Source organism: Dermacentor variabilis, unplaced genomic scaffold, assembly GCF_050947875.1.
Source record: "Dermacentor variabilis isolate Ectoservices unplaced genomic scaffold, ASM5094787v1 scaffold_12, whole genome shotgun sequence".
Classification (NCBI taxonomy): domain Eukaryota; kingdom Metazoa; phylum Arthropoda; class Arachnida; order Ixodida; family Ixodidae; genus Dermacentor; species Dermacentor variabilis.
In genome coordinates, this window is record NW_027460280.1 from 42,201,700 (window position 1) to 42,220,436 (window position 18,737).

Consider the following 18,737-nt stretch of genomic DNA (forward strand, 5'->3'; position numbering starts at 1 on the left):
CAGCAGGGCTAAGAAAAATGCAACAAGAACCAGAGTAAATTACGTACTTTTTTAAGAGGAAGCTTTTGCCTTTCGGAACTACTGTCTAAATATGTAAGAACAAAGAAAGCGTTTGGATTAGATTTGTTGCACTTTAGACAAAAAAGTTAGAATCTCCTTATGTTGGCAGCAAAATTTCGACTAGGCCATCTTTCTTTTACAAAAATTCTAGAAAATAAGGAATATCTTAAAGAAGCATCAAAATTAAGAGCTCTCACTCAACAATAGAAAACAATATCACAGTTTTGCAAACTGTATGTGTTGGTACATACCGAGTATTTTTTCGAAGACTGCCAAAAATTCCTGACACTAGAGGGCTCAACACAAAAATGCGATTTTTAAGCAAAGCTTTTTTTTTTTGCGGACCCTCCCGGACTTTACTGAACATGGCTGCTGACTGGGTGCACTCTTAAACAAATTTACACCCTTTGGGGTGTATATTTGCCGCACAACAATCGTCACCTGTCTTGCTTTCGTTTCCTTTCTTGAAAACGCTGCGCTCGCTATTTGCCTGTCGAGAATGCTTTGTCATGCTGATAACGTGCAAGCCGTTCGTGACTTGGAAGTACCGGGCTCGCAGCGTTAAAGAAAGGAAATGCGGACAAGACGGATGACGATTATCGTTGTGCGACACGATAGGACCCAAAGGATGTAATTTTGCTTAATAGCATGCTGCTGCTGCCTTACAGAATAGCTGACGCAATAAAAAGAAAAGAAAATTTAATTACGTGCCGATTTATCCTTCGCATTGGCTACCACCCACGGAGCCAGACAAACCAGGCGAAGGTCCTGTGGAATATAGGTGAATATTTTTTTCTCCCGCAATGGAGGACTTGAAGCGCATGAGTCAATATGGCAGAGAAAAAAAAATTATTTCAGACTGTTGCTCTTGCAAAAAATGGACGATTCTCTCCCGCCTCATGTCTTAGCTAGATGCCGAAGTTTGGTGCCGCAATCTGGTCAATGTGAGCTACTGTTACAAAATTGATCAAGTCGTACACCAAGGTAACGCACAACCATCGCGCAGTCACTCCATCTCAATTTGCCGTTATTCGCTGGGATATTGGCGCCGTAGGCCACAATCGCACTTATAGTACTTCCACCGTACCAACGCCAACTAGCTATTGGAGGATTTCCGCGTGTTTATGATGATTATCATTTCCATACTATTTCCCCACGTCGAAATGAGAACGTTGATTCGGTTCGCGTGTCGCAGACCGGGTGACGTCAGAAGACGCCTGAGATGACCTCGAGCTATAAACTTTACATTGTCAGCAGTCACGTAACTGCGCTAATTAAATATATTAATTATTGTATTTAACTAAACAGCGACAAAATTAACATACGTAACCTGTTTTCCGACGTTCGCCGTTCCCGATATAATCTGGTTTCTAAATAATCAAATATTTATCTCTGTTTAAATTTAGGAATTTTCGGCAGTTTTTGAAAAAAACACTAGATATCAAACAGACAGTATTTACGTGCTAAACGCAGCTATATATTATACGAATAAACTGTGAATATGACAAAACTTAACATTGCAACAATTGAACGTAAGCTGCAAACTAATGCGTTATGTGCGCCCGCTTTACACGATATAATACGGTTTACATAAGTGCAGCGTTTGCTTTTTGGTGTACAGTTATGAATGTTGTGATTGCGCTTCAAATATTTCATACACCCAGTTTGGGCAAATTTCTTTTTTTTATTTGAGGTCCCAAACCAAAATTCTGCTTCAACAGGCAATCAAAAATTTCTTTCTTTCTTAAAGTAAACATTTTTTTTTTCAAATCGCTCCTGCAGTTGTTTAACGACAGCATTTTTCTTTATTTAACGTGTATTCGAATAAGGAAATAAGAGTTGGCCCCGAGCTAAACCACAAGTGGCACTGAACCTAAGGAGAGCTTAATTAGGGGGAGGACATTTATATTTGGTGTGATGCAAAGCGTAAACAATTGTGTTTATTTCATATTGAATACAAGATTTTGCGAATAAGGAGTTTTGTCAATCCGGTTCCTGGCATTTTATTACAGCCTGTTTGTAATACAATCTTTTTCTATACTAAAGACTAACTGCATAACTCCGCAGTCAGACTGACATTTGTTGTTGTTGTTACTCCAGCAGCGTCTAAAAGCCCTAAAAATGCTAGATAGGGTCTTGCACATATAGTTCGATTTGCATATACTACAGCGAAGCTGTATACCTCTACCGTCCATGGAAATTTTCGTGTCATTGGCATGGTAAGCAAAAAACTCCCCATACATGGGCCGATCCCGGAGAATGCCGGGCAGACTCGCGGCGGAGGTGCAGTTCGCCATTAAGGGGCCCACATACACAGCTTCGCTGGTCATTATTCTTCACACTGAGTGGAAGGGCACTGAGTTTTCGTTCCGGTTTGCGTTTAGCCCTGTTGTACCCGACATCCCTACTCGACATAATAATGCTTCACCGGCGAGCGTGCAGCGTTGAAAGGCCCTTCACGCTGCATCGTCGCTTCCTCAGGACCAGAGAGAGCTGGCGACTAAAACAGCGTCACCGGAGACTAACGGACAAGCAGTTATCTTCCGGATCTTCGGCTGTTCGACCGCCCACAGCTGACGGGCGAAACGAGCGCCCGTCCGGACTAGGCTGAAGCAGACATGGAGTGTGACGCGCGCAAACAAAGGAGCTCATTTCGAGGCGACAAGAGCCGCCGCCCTCCGTGGAAGCAATAGCTGCCGTGAAGACTATACTCTACCTGAACCTGACTGTGACACGCAGACCATCACGAAGAACCCACTAATTGATAAAAGGGGCCAATGTCGAGGACTTCCGTGGGAACGACGTCGACATCAAGTTCCCGTTTGCCACATCTTTGCCTCGTATGCGGAAGACATCGCGCATCATTGGAGGCGGAGTCCGGTGGAACGGTGCGACGGCATGGGCGGGATTTTGAAAACGGTTCGACGATTGTGATTGGCCGAAAAGAAGAACAGTGAATTTCCCCGACGAGAAAAAGGGGGAAAGAAGTGCTTGAAGGGACTGAAAACCAATTTTCATGATATCTTTTTTTTTTTTAACGCAATGGAAAGCTTCCCGCTCAGAGTGTCTATTCATGAATTGGTAACGCGGAAAACGCCGTGGAACATTTTTTTTTTCAGAATTTTTATATCGGCAGTGAGGAATGTTGCGACTCGGGGTTCGAAGACGTGGGATCCTCCTTCCTCGTGGAGGAGCGAGTGAACGTGAGGCTGGGTCCGATATTCAGGACGTTTGACAAACACGTATATATTTACATATGTACAAGAAAATGCAAAGAAATACAGAAACGTTGATGATGAAGTGGTAGTCGCTGATCACTCCAGCCGTCCGTAGCTCCTTTTATGCCTTGCGTGATCATTGTTTAGTCACTTCGCCCAATCCAGTGTCAGAAGGCCGATGACACCAGGTCCCAGCAATCCGGAGGTAGGTTGCCCTTTTCCTAAAGAGGGAACTTGGTCGGAAACACACGCTCTTCCTGGACACAAACAGGGAAAGGAGGGGAACGTACGCTGACTCCGAGCGCATTCTGACAGGTGATGGCCGTATCATCGCACTGACCGCGTCTCCGGCTTGGACAAGCCAATTTGTGCAGCTTACAGGTGACAGCCGTATCATTGCTAATTGCTCAAACCTCTCCTGAACGAGGTATTCCCGCACTGGTCATAAAGCATGTGTCGAGACACAATTTGACGAGGCCGTCGGTGCGTTCCCCATAATCGTGCGAGCCGTACGTGACACAGGAGTGTCGCGGGGTGAACGGCCGATCACGACAGGATGTAGTCATTCACTGGAAGCATGCTGAAAACGGTGATAAGTGGGTGTGATAACGATTATACGCCGGCATTAGTGGGAGGCAGACAACTGCGGCCGTAACTGTGAGAAAATATTATTTTGTTTATCAAGTCGATATTCCTGCGATTGATGTTTTTTATTATATTTCTAAGATAACAGCTAAATGTTTTCGTGGTTTCCTGTCCAAATGCTGCGTATTTAACCAGTCAAAATAAATCTAATCGGATCAAATACGAAACGACGCTTTTACACGTGATACGCAGTTAAGCGTGTTGCCGTAGCCATGCGTGCGCTTTTCATTTCCGAAGCATATAGAATAAAGCGCAAGTGTCTAATTATAAAGCAACTGCAATTTTAAGCAATAATTATGTTATGCTTAATAACAGCCGACTCACATACAGTAATATCATAGACTGCATCAGAAGTACAAGGATTTCACCGCCAGGCCTCGCGACTCCCTGGTTTTTGAGACTTTTCTTGCCAATTTATAATTCCTACTTGAACCGCGAACAGCGTGCTGAATTCTGTCACTACAAATCCAGGTCATTTCATTTCCATCAACGTCGCACAACACATTCTAGCCAGTTGTCAGTCCCTTTAAAAAATTATGCGTGGCTCTGCTATCACAAACACCAGAGACCAGTGGAGCTGGGGGAAGGCCAGTATAGTAGTGCAAAACCGCACGCAAGACACACGAGCGCCGGCAGTGCGTCCCTACGGCGACCGCCAAAGGTGTCTATACTACGGCGTCCGCGATTCGCGTGGCCAACGCCGTAGTACACTCCGCGGTTGTCTCCACTCTGTACGGAGCGGCAGGCGAGGAGGACATCCAGGCACTGTAGCAGCCGCCGGAGAAGAACGCCCTTCCTCCCTGGCCTAATCCCCCCCCCCTGCCTCATACGCCACAGGAGAGGGCACGCATCCGGACCGCGTTTTTCACTCGCCTGCGCTCCTCTCCTTCTCCCCCGCTCGGCTCCAGCCACCCTCGCCGCGTCGCTATGCTGCGCAGTGCTATTTTTATACTCTGCTTTCACTTTCTCTCAATTCTCTCTCCCCCAGCTTGGCGAAGCTGCGGACGCAAAGAAAAACCCAGCGAATTTCTAACAGCTCCACTGTAAAAGCGGATCTTGAGTATTGCGGCAGTGTGCTCGTGCTCGTGCTGGTGCTCGTACTCGTGCTCGTATATGTAAACCGTTATCATGTAAATTTGCAAATAAACCCTTTTTCTCATCTTTCGGACGTCGCCACGGACATTTCGATCGCCCGACACCTGGCGCATCACCTGTCACGGAACCGTAATGGCCGCTCAGAAACCCGAATCGCAACAGTATGCATCATATGCTGCTTTCGTCTTGCAAGCTTGAGCTGGGCCGAATGACAGCTGCAATTATATTTACTTATCTTGTTTACCTGCCTACATATTGCCCCGTGCACTTGTTCTCGACATTTTTCGACTGCTGTGGCCATGAATTTATCACGCGTTTCTCTGTTGTTAGTGACTGCTCCCAGTGGTTGCGCGAGACGCACTCGAGGCATCAGTGACTGTATTTTGCACGCATCCATTTCATTGTCTCTCCTTCTCTTCTTTTCCTATGCCGCGAGGTGTGGATAATCCTGGTGATAACGGCGGCATGGCCGAAGGCGTCCGGTGCATGCAACGACGAAAGGCTAAAAGAAATAGAAAACCAAATGACTTGCCACAAAATATAGGCCCCGATTACTATCACGTCGCTAGTATTGTAGCTCATATTGCTTGGTATGCCTACCGTTATCACATGTGCAAACGATGCAGGAGGCACATTCTGGAACTTTGCCATGACCATCGGTCGTGGTCTAAAATCGAGGCTTACCTATGCGGTGAATTATGCTGGGACGGGTTCATCTAACGGTACCTATCCCAATTCTTTTTTCCCTTTCTTGCGCTTATTCAGTAGTCGTAATGGCGCTGTAGAATACATTATGACCAGGATCGGTCAGTTGTGAGCGGTAGGTGATTATTCATTTATTTATGTATTCATGTATTTATTTATTTATTTATATACATTGCCCTCAGGGCCCAGAAGGGCGTTGCTGAGGGAGTGGGCACAATAAACAATAACAATACAACACCTTCAAACAATGATTAGTGTTTAAAGGGATGAACTCAAAATGTAATCATTTATCGCAGTCTTAAAAGATGATGCATCCCCAATGCAGACGATGGAGGGGGGAAGGCGGTTCTACTCTGCACTGGCATTTGGCGGGAAAGAATCTGAGTAAGCATTTGTGCGACAGAAAAGCATGAAAACTTTAAACCGATGATTAAGACGCGACGACATGTACAAAACTTCTGAAATGAATTCTTGTTTAAGTGAGCTATTTTGGTAAAGAATCTTTTGAAAAAGACAGATACGAGAAATCTTTCTTCGAAGCTGCAAATTATTAAGGTCAAGATCTGATTTCATAAAAGAAACGCTAGCTGTGCGGGAATAATTTGAAAGGATGAAATGAGCTTGTTTGTTCTGAACTGAATAAATGGTATCTGCTAATGTTTTTGAGCAGGGTTACAAATTGATGACGCAAACTGTAGCTCAGGTCTAATTAGTGTTTTGTAGAGCAGTAATATTAAATGGGGTGGGTCTTTAGAGAATATCTGGATATGTATCCAAGAGATCTGTTGGAATTTTTCATATAGCGATGTGTTCAACGTGCGCAGGCCACGAAAGTTTATTGTTTAGTTGGATTCCCAGGTATTTCTAGGAGAGAGAGAGAGAAAAAAAAGCTTTTATTGTTCAAAAGGAGTTTCGTGGAATGGTCGGGGCCCCTTTATTCCAGGGCCCCACTGGCCTTGGCCGCGCATTTGACCTGTTTTATGAAGGACTGCTGTCGCCCCAAGTCTGAGCTGGCTAGCCGTGCCTCTCATTACTCCATTGTGTGGCGTGTTTTATCAAACAGGTATGATTCAGAATCCCATGTAATGTGTTGTAGTGTTGATATGCCGCCGCACCACGGCAGTCGGACCAGTAGCGAGTGGGGAACGTGGTGTTTTGTAATTTAAGGCAGGCGAATACCTCGGTTTAAATTTTGCCTCAGCTGGCTGCTTCCTCTCCAGTGAGTTGTGGGTGATGGGGAGGGTATCTTTTTCTAGTTGCACGCTGATGAGCGAGGATCTCTCGGGCACTCGTTGGACTGGGGTTACTACGGTGACTGAGCTCGTGCTGGTGGGCGAGTTGGTTATACATGATTACAACGAAGGCGCCAAATAAAACAACGGACGAAGGAAGGTGACATGGAACAACCACGTTGGGGCAACCAAATTATTACGGTGGCTGCCCGGGACCGTCTCAGTCGAGTCTGCCCGGTTAATAATCCCCCGGGCTAGCGAATCGGCCAGTTCGTTCGCCTCCGGGCCCGTTTAGCCTGGGCACCATACGATCCCATGATGATGGGAGAATTTCGTCGGTATTATTGAGCGAATTGTTTTGGTCACGTGGCCCCTGAGCAGCATGCGACATGCTTCTTGTGAGTCTGTGATTATGGTGGCGCTCTTTTGCGTGCGTTCCGCGTGAGCGAGGGCCATTGCCACGGCAAAAGTTTCGGTAGCCGCCGGAGTGTCTGCCCTTACGGATGCCGTAAATTCTTGCTGGGCTTTCGTGTCGACGATTGCCACTGCTTACCTCTTGTTCTTTTGTGTTCCGCTACCGTTCGAGTGTACGTTCGGATACGCGGCAGCGTCTGTGAATATTGCGTTGCACGTGGGATTTTTTTCAAACATTGTACTCATATGTTGTGTGCATGCTTTACGCCTTACTTTATTGTATGCTTTATGTTTATTAAAAGTTATTCTTTACTTTATGTTTTTGGGTATGGGGGCCACAAGTCGGTAGCGGTGCTACGTGTTCGCTGATGAATTGTGGGTGTGGGGGAATACGCGCCCTTGTCATTACGGCCTGTCCCGCGTGCGTGTAGCTCCGCCGGTCCCTCTGAAAGATTAATGCGGCTTGTCTTATTAGCTTTTCGAATGCGTTGTGTACCACTGTACACAACGCTCATTGTACAATGAGTGTTTGTACAAACACTCATTGGCCTTGCCGACATCCTGCCATGCACTGTTAGGCTCTCCATCTATGCCGACGACATTTGCATTCGGACGTCGGGTGTAACACGACTGCAACTTCGCGCGCGGCTTCAGAAGGCAGCCACTTTAACATCATCCTACCTTCGAGAACAAGGACTTCATATATCATACGAAAAGTGTGCAGTGGTGGCGTTTACCAGGAAATTAATGTCTCCATACGTGATATCCGTCGACAGACAACTGATCTCGTACAGCACGAGTCACAGATTTTTGGGGGTGGTCACTGACAAAAATCTCTCCTGGACCCCTCATGTGAATTATGTGAGAAAACGCCTGACAGGAATTTGCCATATGTTCAAGTTCCTTGCAGGAAAGACCTGGGGAGTGCCAATACAATCCATGCTGCAACTGTACAGGGCCCTCTTTATTGGATTCCTGCGGTACAGCCTACCGGTCATGTCCAACACCTGCAGAAATAACCTGAATATAATCCAAAGCATCCAAGCCCAAGCCCTCAAGATATGCCTTGGTCTACCGCGGAGTGCGTCAACGACTGAAGTTATTGCAGTCGCTCAAGATTCCACTATTAGAACGCACATTAGCATTGAAACAATGCGTGTGCACATAAGACACTTCGCCCGGACCCCTACCCACCACCTCGGAAGTCTCCCTGTAGATAGGCCCCACACGACATTCAGTGCGACTATCTTCGCGCACCGTGCCTCTCTCAGGTCAGGTTACACACCTGCGGCAAGGCCTTCCATTCCTCCATGGCGTATGCGCCGTACTCAAGTAAACCTTACACTCCCAGGAATTCAGAAAAAGTCGGACTTGCCGTCATCAGCGCTCAAGCAACTAACTTTACTTCTCTTGTACGAGAAATACAGCCACTGCACACACGTCTACACTGATGGATCAACTACATCAACCAGTTCCGGTGGCGCTGTAGTTGTACCAACAATGAGAGTAACCCAGCGGTTCAAGACATCCCATGTCACTACTTCTACAGCAGCAGAGCTCGCGGCTCTCCGCGACGCGCTTCATGTGATAAAGGCTGAAAGTCCTATAAATTGGCAGTCTTCTGCGATTCAAGACCGGCCTTGCAATGTGTGCAGTCATTTCTCCGACATGCAGCTCACGATCAGCTCACGTGCGAAATCGTGGAGCTTGTCCATCACTTAAGAGAAAAAGGCCATGATATCTCTTTCCAGTGGATACCAGGTCATTGCGGTATCATAGGAAATGATGACGCCGATAAGGCAGCTCGGACATCAAACCAAGAAGACCGCTGCGTATCCATTCCTCTCTCAAGGACCGACGCCGCGAGACAACTTGGCATTTTAGCACGCACGATCTCCTTAGCAGAGTGGAACACCACACATACAAGGCGCACAAGACTGCACTGACTAAACCCGTCACTTCAACTCAGACCTCCAGCCGGTCTACACCGACGTGAAGCGTCTCTTCTGTGTCGGTTATGGCTTGGAGTTGCCTTCACGAATGCCTACTCAGCGCTGGAATGGCTGATAGTCCTGCATGTGATGTTTGCGGATGCGAGGAGAACATTGAACACTTATTGTGCCATTGTCCTCAATTTCAAGCACAAAGACAATCTTTGTCCAATACATTGAGGAAATTAGATGATCGTCCTCTGAGTGAACAGACGTTACTAGAGCACCGTCCCGACCGATCATCGGCTCAGAAGGCAGTGAAGGCACTGTTATGCTTTCTCAGAACTTCTGGTTTGCGCGAGCGTCTTTAACTAAGTGCTGTCCGTGCACGTATCTACACCTTCTCTCTCTCTTCTCTCGCTTCCCCTTCTCCCTTCCCCCAGCGTAGTGTAGCCAACCAGACTATTGACTGGTTAACATCCCTGCCTTCCTATATTACTCTCTCTCTCTCTCTGGTACAGTTGTCGCGCCAGACGACACATCGCTATTCTGAACAGCAAAGGTGAGATTATTGCCCCTTGTGGTGTGCCTCCAGTGGGCTACTTTAACTCTTGGGGAGCGATTTGGCCAGTGCCTATTGTGGCGGTGCGGTTGGCGAGAAAAGCCCGCATGCAGTCGTACGTACGTTCTCCGCATCCCGTCAATTGGAGTTACTCCAATATTATTTTGTGAGAAGTCACGTGCTCAAGGTTGGTTCCATTGATGATGTAGCCGAAAGGAGTAGGTGAGATTGAGCGACGCGAGACAGACATAATTTTGCATTCAGTGGGATTTAAAAACAATATCCATTGTGAGCACCCACCTTGAAATGTTATCTAGATACAACTGAAGAATATAGTTGTCATGCTGGTTAGTTAGTCCACGGTACAGGATGCGATCGTCGTCAAATAGTTTAAAATAACTATTATAATTACGGCGGGTAAGTCGTTAATGTAAGTTAGGAATAGTAACAGGCCCAATACAAAGTCTTGAGGGACACCTGACTTTACGGCACAGTGTGGGGATGCAGAATCGTTGTCTGTTACAAACTACTTGGGTACGGTTGGTTAGGAAACATTCTATCCATTTCAGAATCCTAAGGTCAATGTTAAGGGTACTAAGTTTAAGAAGTAGTAACTGATGAGACACGTCGTCAAACGCTTTACCAAATCTTGAAAATTACATTCATTGCCTTGCCATTTGTCTAAAGAGGATGAAATGTGTACATCCAATATTAGGGGGGGGGGGGGGGTCGTTTCGCAGGAGTAGACGAGATTGGAAAATATGACGTATTCAAGGATCTTGCAAAGTACGCTGGTAAGTGAAATGGGTCAGTAATTGAGAGGAGAATTCGGTTTACCTGATTTCAACAGAGGAACCGCCTTCCCCCCTTCCAATCTGCGGGCAAAGTAGAGCACTCAATACATTGGGTGATGAAAAATATATAGGAGTGACGCAGCACCATTCCTCAAAAAATTTCGAATTTCGTTAGCTCCACATGGAAGACGATAGTTTTAAATCTTGAATTAGCTTCAGAATCCCCGCAAAATCGACAAGTCGAACCATGGGAAAGAAATCTTGTTTGCGCATGCACAGGACGATATGAGCACAGCAAACCGAAAACGACTTCGCGAAGGTATCATTTAGGACCATGGAACATTCTGCATTGCTCATGGTGTTACCATCGGTACCTGTAAGACATATGTTATTTTCTTTTTCAAATGCGTAAGCATTTCTATGGCTATCCAACGAGAATGCTGTTCGTCCGTCATGTAAGACGAATTCAATGGCTCATACCCCCGTAAGCAAGCTAAAAAATGCAGTGGCTCATAGCCACGTAAGGCAAAGGCTACACAAGCGCGCAGCAAAGTGAAGCGAACAGTGCATGCATTCATTGAAATCACCCATACAACACACAGAACAGCATACGTTTCAATAAAGGGCAATATAAATAAAGAGTACGTACGTCCACGTCCTGTCAATCACTTAAAATCGTCAGTGTAACACTAAGCGCAATATAATCATGAATAAAGAGCAAGCGCAAAACAAGCATCCAAACCATCAATAAGGCACTGCATGCCCCCCTCAGCAAATTTAGTGTCTGTGGACAAGAGCTTTTGGTTGGAAAACAGGCTTTCAGGGCAGTCAGCTTGCAGATATTTTCAAACGGTTTTCGAACAATATGCAGCAAATTTAAAGGTCCGCACTCCAGAACGGGATGGACTACGGAGTGGGGATATAATCTTTGTATATCATCGACGACATAACTCGCGTATAACTGCAGCAGGCGAACACGCTCAAACTAGACTACAAACGCTTCGCGCACGTACGGCCGGGAACACTCGTTTCCTCACTATAGCGGCGAGACGAGGGGTTCCTCACTTTGACGTTAGAGGTAGCTACGAATTTCGCAAATGTATGCAAGTAGTCATTTGTTTGTGCGACGCGAGCGTGTGTGTGACTAGAGCAGCAGGGCGACTGATTTCTTGTACTCCTATAAATAGATCTTGCAATTTGTTCGGTGCAACATACGCCGATCCCTAAGGCAATGCCACATAGTGTCTCAAAGCATTGTCACAAGGGCCTTCAAGGATGGAGGACATTGGCGCACTGTCCCTTTTACAAGTAAATTATTGCTATACAACACGACGCACGCGCAAAATATCTCAAAGCGCTAGCTTGCAAAGGAAAGAATGGCATGGCGAGGTTGGAATGCGAGCACAGCGCTCCCGTTCCAACCCGGTCATGGGTATGACAAGATTGGTACGCCCTGCTTGCTTCCTTTTCTTTTCTTTTTTTTTTGTACTCCTTTTCCCTTGTTTCGTACGCCTGGCGGTTTGCGTACCAAAAAGCTAAAGCTCCCTAATGGGGAGTTTGAGATTTTAAGTACGCAAGCTGGTTTGGGTGCCCAAAGGGACTTTTGCGTACGGAAAGCGCCATGCCCGGCTTGCGCTCTTTTGGGCTCCTTTGGGGTTCTTTTGTAAATCCAGTGGTTTTCGTCCCCTAACTTCGCGTACGCAAAGCCTCTTCGGTACGCTATTGCGTCTGTGGCCCATTAGGTAGAGCATCGGGATATTACCCTGGGTGATCCTGGTTGAAATCCCACCACCGGATACTTAACTTTTATTGCGAGAGCAATTATATGGACACTCCAGGCGCATTTATGCCGCCGTCGCCGTGATGTTCCGCATAAAGTCCTAGGGTGATAACATCGCCGCTGTGCGCCGTGTGCTGTTTGTGCGAGTGAAAGCGTACAAGGGTGAGCCGACGATGCGGATCAATTGCGCGCGCGCAAGGGAGGAGAGCGGGTAGGAAGCGCGCAGTCTTCCGTCGCGCGCAAGGCACCGGGGGGGAGGGCGTTCTACTCCCGCAGCAGCTGCCTATGGCGTGGCCGCCCGGGCCCCATCTTGAAAGCGATCTGTGAATAGTACAGATCTAGGTGCACCGAGAACGAATGGCTTCGTGTGCGCTTTGTACTCGCCGTTTAGTTCGCGTTGCAGCGAGAGCCAGCACGAATGTCAATTCGCTCGATCGCTGCTGCTGCCGCGCTTTCTCACTCCAGCGTTTTGAGAGCGAGTGTGCGCGGTCATCGAGTACGATGTGTTCATGTTTGCTTGCGCGCGCGTGACACCATGCTTGTTAATTTAATTAGTAAGCAAATGTTTACGAGTTTATACAGCCGATAAAACTACTATCCCCTCTTCGTATAGCTGCGTGCTAATTTGCTATCGCAATCGGTGTTTCGCCTGTCGGGCGAAACTGCGACCTTTTTTTTTTTTTTTTTTTACTGATATTACACGCAAACACTTTCAAGTGCGTTAAGTGCTGCAAGTTCAGCTCGAATATGTGTTCTCGTGTACACTGCTTTTATGCAAGCGGGTTCTCTTGCTTCATTGCCTCAGTGCTTTTCATTATTTCTTTTATTTGCTTTTTCTTAAGAGGAAGCTTTAGCTCGGGCCCAACTCCGACGCGGCCTATTCAAATACATGTAAAACGCAAAAAAGTTTTTATGAGATAACTCCTGGATCGATTTTGATGAAATTTGTTGCATTTGAAAGAGAAAGTTAAATTCTAGTGACTGTTGGAAGCGAAATTTCGATTTAGGGCTTGAATTTTCTTAAAACGATTTTCAAATATTTGACTGTTTGAAAAAAATAGAAGCACAAAGTTTACAAATTCATAGCTCTGCATCAAGAACTGATATCGCAGTTCTGTAAACGGCATCCATTAGATCATTCAAAGCGGACAAATTCAGTAGGTCATTTTACATCTTACGTGAATTTGTTACTTTGCTTACAACGGTTTTGCAAAAGTTGTATTTCCCTATGATTAAATTTTTTATATTCATGTGTAACATATCCATTTTGTCCGCTTTAGATGTACTTTTAGATGCCATTCACAGAATTGTAGTATCGTTTTTAGTGGTTGAGTTACAGAGTTGTAAACTTGATAGTTTTGTTTTCTGAAAATTTTCGATTTTTGGCAATTTTTAATAAAAAATTGACGACCTAACTCAAGAATTCGAAACCAACAGTCACTAGATTTTAAGTTTGTCTTTTAAATACAACAAACCTCGTCAAATTCGGTGCAGTGGTTGCCGAGAAAAACGAATTCTCCTTTTACATGTATTTAGATAGGAGCACTCGAGCTAAAGCTTCCTCTTAACTGAGTGACGCTTACCGAAGCAAACTGAAGCCTATTTTAAAAATTAATATTGACACGTGTACTTGCATATCTTTTTCGGGTGACCGCTTATCAGCGTCTAAAAACTGTTATCGCTCAGCGCGGGACGCGCCTGCATTTATCCGAAGTTTCTCGAATGTTATCGACGGTTCTTGCTGCTGTCTGTTGTCACCGAATCTTGTATAATCTGATTGTATGTGCGACGGGAATTGTGTAAAACATTCTGGAAGACACGCGGGCGCCAGCGATTACTCGACGCACTCGAGTATGAGGTCGAGTCAGACGGCATTTAGCTGTACAGCGGCGCCGCTGACGACCTGAAATAGTCCATGTTGTGCGACTTAAGCCGTTCTACCAGCGCTAACGAACTTTGGGATTTTGCATAGGTGAACTTTGGACTTTTTTTTGGGTTGTATTACTTTCTACTTTGTTTCTTTGTTGTTGCTGTTTAATAAGTGTCATTTTTTCCGCTATCCTGTTATGTTTGTAGCATCGGGACGATGCTTCCTGAGTGGGGGGCATTGACACGTTTACTTGTATATCTTTTTCGGGTAACCGCTTTTCACCGTCTACAAAATGTTATCGCTCAGTGCGGTACGCGCCTGCATTTATCAGAAGTTTCTCCAATGCTATCGACGGTTTTTGCTCCTGTCTGTTGCCACGCGAATTGTGAAGAACTTTCTGGAAGCACCGCGGGCACTCTGGAACCTTCGACGGCTCATGTCTAAAAGCCAATGGGCTTGACCGGCAGATCAGATTTCGACGATAGACGACTGTGTTCGCCGTATATCGTTGTGCTTTAAGTGTAGCCTGTTTTTGTGGGCACAGGTTCGTCCAATAAAAGTTAGCTTCGTCATTCACAGTATTGCTACTGTGTTCCTTGCCGCCACTATTACGCGCAAATATTGTCGACTCCCGTTAATTTGACCTTTGTGGAACCACAACATTTGGTCGAATTATCCGAAAGGTCGAATTTAGGAAAGGCGGCAAAATGAATGGATTCCGATCTTTCTTTTTTTCATGGCTTGAAGTAGCCTAACGTATTCTTGTTTCTTGGTTATGAAGCGGGGAAGACCAACCAGCATGAGGCGAAGAGGAGCCGACATATTTAAAAGCTGTTTCAGCATGACACGACGTGAAGCAATTAAGCAGGAACGAATGGCTTCACGGGCGGAAGGCGCGTTCGTCCCTAAAAGATAAAAATAAATTAGAATGAAAGAGGCTCACGCATAGAGAAGCAGTAGCACATTCCGCTGAATTTCTTGTTTTAAAGATTTTACCGTCTTTTAGTAACTGATATGCCCAGTGGATGTCGAATCAAGCGAAGCGGCAGGCTTTCGAATGAACTAAGCGATATGCTCAAATAAAACTCTTGCTTGGGCTAGTTGGTTCATGCTTGAAATAGTAAAGGCAAGGCGCAGAAGACCAGGACTCAAGAAGAAGAACACGAAGAACACGGACTCAAGAAGAAGAAGTCGTTTGTGTTCTTCTTCTTGAGTCCTCGTCTTCTGCGCCTTGCCTTTACTACTTCGAACTAAGCGAGTTTTCCTTCCCTAACAATGTAAAATTCTTCGTAAAGTTTTCCGGTGCTTGTAAATTGAGCGAAAATCGAATTAACCGAGTCGAATTAACTCGAGCCGGCTGTCCAGAGACAAATCATAGATAGGTACAGAGAAATGGAGGTGATATAAGTGCAGTCATTAAATTTTAAGTAACAGCAACAGTCATCTCTTCTTTAAAACTCATATTACAATAGTTGACAACATCATGTTCATTCGCTGCATTCATTCATTCATTCATTCCTTCATTCATTCCTTCCTTCCTTCCTTCATTCATTCATTCATTCATTTCCCATTTAGTAATTCATTCAATTTTGTAATTCGGGTTTTGAATTTCTCACTGTGTCGCCTGGCCAACACCCCCAACATTCACCCGACCAGCCATACGACGACCAACTCAGGCGTTTTATGACTGCCTTTCCGGACAAGTTCTCTACATCAAAGAACTGTCTTTATTCAGCATATCCGTTATCATATTCCAATGTAGAAGTTCAAAGCAGCTGTATGGCGATTTTCTTTTCGCCAATTTTCTTCTCGTTGAATGCCAGAATTTCTTCAAAGCTTCTCCTATTGTCACGTTGCAACTTATGCCCCAAGAGATTGCGCGTTGCCTGGCAGTACTGTACGTTAGCCTTCCCTTACCTCGCCAGGTTTGTCTTCGGGATGAGGCGTAGGCGGATGTGACATACGGGAGTGCTGCTACGAGTACAAAACTGAGGGACACTTCTCGTCTTATCTTCGCTTTTTTATTAATTTAATTATTCAACTTCCTGTATGCGCGTGCGTTCAGCATTTAGTGTAGACGAAAACTAAATACATTTCATTTACTCTTACCAGGTACTTACCAGGTATTTACTCTTACCAGGGATAAAATTTCGTATCATCTTTACTGGCAGCCATGCCTACACAGACTAATTAATTCAGCGCGAAGACAACAGAAGACGGAGAGTTAGAAGAACTCGTCCTTTGTACTTCTAGCTCTGTGTCTTCCGTTGTCTAAGTATGCATCCTTTCCAACTCGCCCATCTTTTCTCCTTAGTGTATACGCAGCATCGAACGCTCGCTCAGTTTTCTTCGCCTGGACTGAATGAACAACGTGCAGAAGAAAAAGCAGAGCTCAGCGAGTCGTTCAATCTCGGCGAGCGTGTATCGCGCGGCAGCGCGACGAATGGCGATAGGACGCGCCAAAGCCGCAACTCGGTTCGTCGCTGCGGAAGTAGCTTAGCCGCCCTGCTTTTCTTGGCTCGGAGCCCCGAGGCGGCACCTCGGGACAATGCTGTGCGGATCACGGGAAGCCGGGGAGCGCGATTTGTTTTGATAGCGCCGACACGGCTACGCGCTCGTTCAGCCGCGAGCAGGGCCCTTTCTGGAGTTCCGCGCAAATGCGTGTCGTGCTGCTTCTGTTAGTACGGTGCATGTGCGTGCGTTTGTGTGTTTTCATAAGCCTGCCTGTAAAACTACGTTGTTTGCCTTTCACGCGGGGCATCAGTTGGGCTGATTTCATTGCGGAAGGCAAGTGATGATCACGAATGTTGCATGGAAATATAAAATTGTGGACTATGTGCACATAGTCCACATGACATCGCGCCGGCGTAGCTGGCTTTTTTTTTTTTACTTTACAACAAAATGATGTATTTTATCCTTGCAATATGTATATATATATATATATATATATTATGTCATATACGGTAAACGAGTTCTAGTGCTGAGCAATTAGCATACTATACAGGTTGTGTGTAACCGGCGATGGTGATATATGGGGTTTATAGGTGTAAGGGCCCGGGATGGCCAACGATCGTTAACGTGTAACAGAAAAGGACCTTCTTATGTACCACTGACCTTGTTCTTCGTGAATGCGCTGAGCGCTTATAGTGTATAGCTAGCTGGCAATTCACACGTAACGTGAAAGCATCGATTATCATCTCGCATTCAATCAGTGCGCGGGAGTGTAAATTTCGTTAGCATATATTGTTAAATGAACTAAGGAAACGAACCAAAAAGCATGACACGCTAATTATACTTTTTCTTTCTCGTAGCGCAGATTTCCAGACCAAAAACGTCATTAAATCTCGGTAGGCCAAGCCATCAAAGCGATAGCGATTAATCTCAGCTGACGGAGAAGGGTTGCGCCTAAATGAGGCGCTGACAAACGGCCTCGCTGGCAGCCGACGGCGCTTTAGAAGAGGCAGCCAAGGAGCGCTGCCACCGCCGCTCACCACGCGCCCCATCAATCAGGGGGAACAAAGCACGCGGCCTGTAGGCGCGCTGTCTTCTACGCGCTTCACTTGGACACGACAAGCACCTTGCAAGCAGCCACACCTTCCAAGCCAGGCCCGCCACCTGTCATGTTCTCTGGTGCATGTTGACGCAACATCGACAAGCGACAGCAGGGGAACCGATGCGGTCCACTTCCTCGATAAACGTGCGTGTTCGCAGCCGCCAAGCAGACGACAGTGTCGTCTGCGCGTCGGCCGTCACAACGCTGGCCTCGCGAGCCATGTCGCATACTCCGCGCAGGCGTCGAGTGCCCGACGCGAAAACAAGCCGTCTCTTTTTGGGTCCGCGGGTGACCGCGGTGTTTGGACCGACGATGCGAGACGCGGAAGCGGTCGGCGCGTACAGGACGCAGCTCACCCTTGACCCTGTAGTAGGTGGAGCAGCGGTGGCAGCGTCAGCAGCAGCAGCAGCAGCAGCAGCCCTTGGCAGCACCCGGCGGCGCGCGCGGTGTGAAGTTTCGCGGGCCGGCTCCTCGCGACGGCGACTCAACGCGGCCGCGCGCCGAGCGCTTTTTAAGGGTCTCCCAGTCCGATACCGCGCCTCGGGAGCTTGCGGCAACGCGGGGCCGCCCGCTTGTCCACGCGCGGCGGTGGCGAGGGTGGAGTTTGAGCACTCCCGGGCCGGAAGCCGCGGCCGCGTGGGTGGAGAGTTGGCGAGCTTCCGGGAGCCCGGACCGGTTGCCCCTACAAGGAGCGCCCGGTGGGGGCGGACGGGCACTTGGGCCCCGGCGCACCAGTCCTGCTCGCACAGCCGTCCGCAGCAGCCGAGCGTTCTGACGCCTGCCTCTTGAGCCACCGAAACAGCCACCATGGTAAGTGGCCCGGTCGCTGAGGCTTTCTCACGCTGCGTCCACGTTTTGCAGAGTAGCCGACCATGCTG

At 46.8% G+C, this 18,737-nt stretch overlaps 1 protein-coding gene across 1 annotated transcript in view; it reads left to right on the forward strand.

Annotated features, from left to right (window-relative positions):
- LOC142565810 (uncharacterized) overlaps window positions 1-18,737 on the forward strand; it is a 67,573-nt gene that overhangs the window by 12,731 nt on the left and 36,105 nt on the right. The window contains exon 5 of the mRNA XM_075676347.1: window positions 11,899-11,964. Within this exon, the coding sequence (XP_075532462.1) occupies window positions 11,899-11,964 (66 nt within the window). The remainder of the gene's footprint in view (window positions 1-11,898; window positions 11,965-18,737) is intronic.